This window comes from Hoplias malabaricus, chromosome 15 (genome assembly GCF_029633855.1).
Source record: "Hoplias malabaricus isolate fHopMal1 chromosome 15, fHopMal1.hap1, whole genome shotgun sequence".
Lineage (NCBI taxonomy): Eukaryota > Metazoa > Chordata > Actinopteri > Characiformes > Erythrinidae > Hoplias > Hoplias malabaricus.
The window spans coordinates 10,913,994-10,920,721 of NC_089814.1; the positions used below are offsets into that span (position 1 = coordinate 10,913,994).

General features: G+C 38.4%; 1 protein-coding gene across 1 annotated transcript in view; it reads left to right on the forward strand.

Moving 5' to 3' along the window:
- Nucleotides 1-5,358, forward strand: part of si:ch211-196i2.1 (collagen alpha-2(I) chain) — an 84,401-nt gene extending 79,043 nt beyond the window's left edge. Inside the window, exons 61-68 of the mRNA XM_066646401.1 lie at nucleotides 287-304; nucleotides 482-535; nucleotides 1,337-1,399; nucleotides 1,586-1,751; nucleotides 2,109-2,218; nucleotides 2,328-2,408; nucleotides 3,019-3,201; nucleotides 3,474-5,358. Of these exons, the coding sequence (XP_066502498.1) occupies nucleotides 287-304; nucleotides 482-535; nucleotides 1,337-1,399; nucleotides 1,586-1,751; nucleotides 2,109-2,218; nucleotides 2,328-2,408; nucleotides 3,019-3,201; nucleotides 3,474-3,623 (825 nt within the window). The 3' untranslated portion in view covers nucleotides 3,624-5,358. The remainder of the gene's footprint in view (nucleotides 1-286; nucleotides 305-481; nucleotides 536-1,336; nucleotides 1,400-1,585; nucleotides 1,752-2,108; nucleotides 2,219-2,327; nucleotides 2,409-3,018; nucleotides 3,202-3,473) is intronic.
- Nucleotides 5,359-6,728: the final 1,370 nt, after the last annotated feature.

Consider the following 6,728-nt stretch of genomic DNA (forward strand, 5'->3'; position numbering starts at 1 on the left):
GTGCTCTTTGTTCTCAAGACTGAGAAGCAGTTAAAGTTGAATTGGTAATGTATATACTGAAAGGTGCCTTAAAGAGAAGAGTGTAAGCCGCCCAGCTATTTGTGTGCAGATGTGGACTAGTTGTGTCAAATCATGCCTTAAATTATGGAATCAAAGCATAGATAATGCATTTCTTTAGGAAAGAGACAAGGAGAGCAGAAGAGTTTATCATGGCCTAGCAGGTCCGTGAAGTGTTTGAAAATAACATGAAATGTTTTAATACAGTTTTATCTCTCTCTCTCTGCAGGGGTTGTTTGGAGAAAAGGTATGACTTTGAAATATTAATAAGTTCTAAAATGAAAATAAAGCAAGAAAAAAGCAGTTCTTATCTCAAAGCTACCAGAGATATACCTCAGGAAGACACAGCATCCATCATGATAAACGTCTGAGAAAAGAAGAATCCTAATCAGTTCTGAATTCTGACGTCATCTCTGTATTGCAGGGTCTTAAGGGTTTTCAGGGAGCTCCTGGGCCAGCTGGGAAGAGAGGCCTTCCAGTAAGTGTTTTATGAAGATAGACAGCTTCAGTTTATAGAGCCACATATCAAGTATGACATGATTAGTACAAGCACGATAAACAGTAAATCGTGGATGTCCAAAGAAAAACATGCATCTCCAAAATAGTAACTTTTCAGGAGAAGAAAAACTTTCAACTGAAATCAGTGTATAAAGATTTTGCTCTGAGCAATTTCTATTTGTCTATCCATCATGAAATTTTCATACAGCTGGGGTCAAATAATGTAGTCATTTAAATATAAAGACAATACATGATACATCTTTTTTTTGGAAAACAACAAAATGCTAAATGCTATTTTTTTTAAGGGAGACTAATACGGGCTCAAGCTGTCACTTACAGACATGGGCTTTCCTCAGTGCCATTAATTGAAGTTATGTAATAACATAATTTTGGGAGTAGGACCATGCCCAAACTCCTCCTCTTTTTATTTCCGCGTCGGACAAACTCGCTTCATTTAGTTCAGGAGACGAATCAATCTCAGTTCGACTGCTTCACTACGTCAGCTCGCTCCTCCGCACTGGGTCATTCCTGCTGATCCGCATATTCTGAGCTGTGTTCGGCCATTATCAAACCCACCGAGCCTCCTGTTTTACACTCGCTCCCACCTCCACCCCAAAGACGTCTGAGTTCACCTCCCCGTTTCAGCCTCTACAGGCGGGGTCGGTACTAGCGAAATGATAGTAAAGCCCAGTTCTGTAAGTGAAAGCTTGATCACACATACTAGTCAGGAAAAGAAAAACATCTTTATCCCCTGACTAATGGTTTGATCTGCTTATTTTAGGGCCCACCTGGACCTCCTGGACTTCCGGGCCTGTCTGCAAACCTGACATTGAAACAAATTAAAGCAAGTCACTGATTATTGCTGATATTCTATCTTTTAAATCAGCATGTGTGGGTATAGAAGATCAGTTGGGTATTGACAGTAGTTGATATGTTCACAGTAGAACAGATGCCCACAAAAATGTTGTCTATTTTTATCAGGCCCTAACTAACTCTCTCCTTCTTTCCCAATTATACTGCTTTCCAATAGGATCTGATGTTTGTTTCAGACAAGCCTGACTACTCACTCATTCAGATGCTCCTGGACTCTCTGTTACATGACCTAAGGCTACTTCTGGACCCACCTGACGGCAGTAAGGAGCATCCAGCGTCTACATGCCTGGAGCTGTGGCTCTGCCATCCCAACTACACCAGTGGTCAGTAAACTAACCCTTTACTTCACCCTGGTGCTGCTTTACAGATATAGAACACAAGTCACCTCCAAGCTTCCACCTTAAGTTCTATCCCTTCGTTGTGTTCCATAGGACAGCACTGGCAGTTATGAAAGTTAAATGAATTCACCTACACACAGAGAGATAAACTCTGACATTTGGAGATACAAAACACCCCCCTCACTCCCTCTTACATACACACCTTTAGGATCTGTTCCACATGGGAGACGCTATTCAGCCCTTCACTTCAAATACACTGTGCATCCTCTTTTTCATGGGTTTAAAAGAATCTATATCTACAACAATCTCCTTGTAAACTAAGTCTCGTTGCTCTTATTGCAGGGTTCTATTATATTGATCCAAATCTGGGCAGCCCCTCAGATGCTCTTTTGGCTTACTGTAATTTCTCTGAGTCAAAGGCAGAAACTTGTCTTCACCCCAGAGCTGCACAGGTGACAACTTCACGTTTCCTAAAGCAGATTTAAGCTGGTAGCCTATCTTTTTATTGATCTACCTTGAGGAATGAAAGAAAGTCTGAACTATAATTATCCTTCCCCACAGCTACCGATGAGAGCATGGCTGAATGATTCTGTGACAAATAGTTCTTTTTATTGGCTTAGTTCTCTTGGGAATGGTTTTCAGGTTTGTGACTTTTACAAATCAATATTTTTGTAGCTAGATTTTTTTAGGACATATATATTTTAACTATAAGTTTTATTATTACTAATAAAATATTCCTGGTAAAATAAACTTATTTGCTTGCTTTATTAAGAGTCAGTCGTGTTATAAGGATTACACCCGTCTCTTGAGTGGCTGTCAAACCTAGTCCAATGAATATCAGCATTTTGTTCCACAGTCCTGAAGCACACTATTAATAAAATATAAACACAAATGGACAGAAACTTGGTGCAGCAGGTAGTGTCGCAGTCACATAGCTCCAGGGACCTGGAGGTTGTGGGTTCGATTCCTGCTCCGGGTGACCCTGAATTGGATAAGCAGTTACAGATAATGAATGAATGAATGAATGAATGGACAGAAACTCAAAAGACAGGTGTAATCCTACTTGGCATTGTCATCAAAGCAAATAGATACTTAAGCAATTACTAGAGAAAATGATAAGTGTTATCTGAAGAGAATAAGATTATTTATATTAACAAAATGTGTCCATAGTTGAGTTGGATTTTACCTTAAAATGGAGTTTGCTTCTCGTGAATGTCTTTTATTTTCTCCTAATTTTATTTCTTTTGGTCAGTTTGAGTACCCAGGCCTCAGTGTGGTCCAGGTCCGCTTCCTGAGACTTCAGAGCAATGTAGCCGAACAGAGAGTGACCTATTCCTGTTACGCTGGCTACAGACTAGGTCAGAAGCAACGAGAGGTCAAGTTCCTCACTGACTCCCTGACACAAAGTTACTTGGCGACCCTGCAGGACTGTGTGGTATGAGATTCTTAATAATATCATTAGTATTTATTGGATCAGCAGCAATGTTGTGTATCAGTATCAGATTTGACACCAGAAACAGGTTAGCAAGAGAACCTAATATAATACATCAGTTTGAAAAACATGTGGTGGTACTTTACATGACTTGGAGGACTGAGATTTAAATGCTTATGTCACTATGAAATTTTCATTTGATTCCTGGTATTATTTAAAACCTTATATATACTTTTAAACCTATATTACTTTTGAGGTATTTGTGTTGTTTTCAGCCTGCCAAGGAATTAGACCCTGGACCGAGGGAGTCTGTACTTCAGTTTGAAGATAAAGACCTGCTTCCTCTACGAGATATTGCCATGTTTGCCAACAGCAGCTTTTCACAGGTGTTTGGATTCACCATGGGACCAGTGTGCTTCAGCTAGAGACGGAGAAAGAGAATAGTTTGAGGCCCATCGTCTGACATACATATAACAGCAACAAAGGCTTAACAAGAACTGGACAGCATGAGAATGGACAGAAGTCACGTGGGTTGAACCTAAGGAATGGGTGCTTTACCGTCCTTTTTGATGACTCTTTAAAAAGAGCACTTTTTATTGGAACTCCTTACCAAATGAATCGTAGTTTTTGTTTACAAAGACTTTTTTTGCATTTGGTTTTGTAATTTATGTACTGTTTTATTGTTGTTGCTTTTTTTTTTGTATTTTCCTGATTTCATCAGCTGGACATACATTGAGAGGAACATCTGTCTATGGGAAAATGCCTTCTTAGTCAATTGCAAATGCAGAGTCTTAATGTAACCACTATGTGGTTGCAATTTTCAACCAGAAAATAAAATCCAGAATCTTTGTTGCAATTTTTAATACATTTCTAATACTCACAATACTGAGAATGGATAAAAGATATCAGTTAATGTCCTATATGTCTGTAGTCACTCGCATAGAACAGCTTAAGTGAATTTTTCCCTTTCTCACATTTGTGCTTTGTAAAATCTCTTAAAGGAAAAAAAAAAAAGGAATTTAAACTCCAAATTTCAGCAAAAAAGTTTGACAATTGCTAAATTATTTAATTTTAAAACTATCCTTTCAATACGAACCTATCATAAATATTTAAGATGTTTTATGCAGGTGGCCACAGGACTCTAAAATGTTTTTCAAATTAGTAACAATGTGCTCTGATGGGAGCATGGCTTCAGTCCGAACTTTAAGTGGGGTTACAGGATAAAATTTTAAACGTAACCATTAAATCTTCGTAACATGCTCTGCATTCTAAATCTTACATTGTAAATATTATGGTGCGAATTTGTGAACTTGATGTTGTACACATTGTTGAGAAAGTCAATCCGGTGGTGCTAAAATGTGTGAGCAGAAATTGTGTGATTTTAGACATAATCATGATCTTCATTTTTTTGATTTTATATCGCTACAATAACCTCAACTAGTACAAATTTGTTTTTAGTAGATTTTCCATTTTCATTGTTAATAATCTCAGGTTCAAATTACTGACCCAGAGGAACTACTGTGCACTTAATGCCATATGTGGTGCATTCTTAACACAGGAATTATTGCTTACTGTACTGTAACACAAGTATTTCATTTATCAAACATAAGAAAAATAACCTTTTAATGAAATCCATTGAACCATTGAAGATTTTCAGGTATTCTAGTTTAAGTTCCGGATGACAGGAGAGTTTGTAAACTGTGTAAAATGAAATATTGTTGATTTGAACTGTTTTTCCAATAGCAGTTACACATAGGTCTCAGGGAGCACTTATTATGAGGGTTTTTTCTGAACATACAGGCTGATGTTTTTTGGCATTCAACTACATCTTCATAGTAAAATAAATAAAAGCTGTTTTTGTCACAAAAAAACCTAACTGGATCTTTGGGGAATTCATTATTGCCTGTATGAACTTGTGAAAAGACCCAGTAACAAAATCAGCACAGTCCCACCCTCAAAGCAGCTAAGGCCATTTAGTGCAATTCTATGTTATAATCAGTTATTTTAACTTATGCGGCTGAATTCAGTAAGTTGTCATAGGCTGCATAAAAGACTAATTTTGTTCCTTGTGTTTGTGTAATGTATGCTGTACCTTCTATGTATTATGTAGTGACAACTTATTTCATATGCTGGTCATCTGTTCTGAATATAGGCTCTTGAAAGAACAAATAGCATATTACTATGTATTTGTGTGTTGTGTTCATCAGTTTTATATAATTAAAACACAATGTTTATATTAAAAAAATTGCTTTAAATTTTGTCATGAGGATTAGTGTCTGTGATTTAAAAAATATGACTTACACAGTAGGCACATTATTACAGACACATTGGATTTTGTTACCGCTTACTTACTAGTGAAACTATCTCAATACCCTGCTGCTGGAATCTAATACAGACACATTACTCCAAAATAATTAGATCATTATTATTATTAATTATTCATTAATTCAGTCATTATCCGCTTATCCAGTTCAGGGTCATGGTGGGTCCAGAGCCTACCCGGAATCATTGGGCCCAAGGCAGGAACACACCCTGGAGGGGGCACCAGTTCTTCACAGGGGAACACACACACTCACACATTCACTCACTCCTATGGACACTTGAGTCGCCAATCCACCTACCAACGTGTGTTTTTGGACCGTGGGAAGAAACAGGACCACCCGGAGGAAACCCACGCAGACACAGGGAGAACACACCACACTCCTCACAGACAGTCATCCGGAGGAAACCCACACAGACACAGGGAGAACACACCACACTCCTCACAGACAGTCACCCGGAGGAAACCCACACAGACACAGGGAGAACACACCACACTCCTCACAGACAGTCACCCGGAGGAAACCCACGCAGACACAGGGAGAACACACCACACTTCTCACAGACAGTCACCCGGAGGAAACCCACGCAGACACAGGGAGAACACACCACACTCCTCACAGACAGTCACCCGGAGGAAACCCACGCAGACACAGGGAGAACACACCAACTCCTCACAGACAGTCACCCAGAGCGGGAATCGAACCCACAACCTCCAGGTCCCTGGAGCTGTGTGACTGCGACCCTAACCTGCTGCGTGGATATAAATATTAACTGATGGAAAAAGTGTTAAAAATTAAATGAAACTGCACATGCATCAAAAATGTGAAATTAGAATTTAGAAAAAATATATGCATAGTTTATAATTTATTACCAAAATGCTGTTTAACGCATCAAGATTCTTTGGTGGTAAAAAAAATATTATTATAATTATTATAATAAAATGTATGTAAACTGAGTCATTTTTATTTCAGAATTTAATTTTAAGCTCCCCTCAATTCATCAGTGAAACCTCAAAGAACTCATCCTTCTTCATCAAAATTACAGAGAGAAGATATTTCAAGATATTCCTAGTTGATATTTCTACTATATAAGTAGTGTGATGGGGGGGGACTACTGACGTGCAGGCTGAACAATTAAATGTTTACAGAGAAGGTTATAGACCAATAACGGTAGCTCTACAGTCAGACCGTCCAATCAGAAGATTTTAG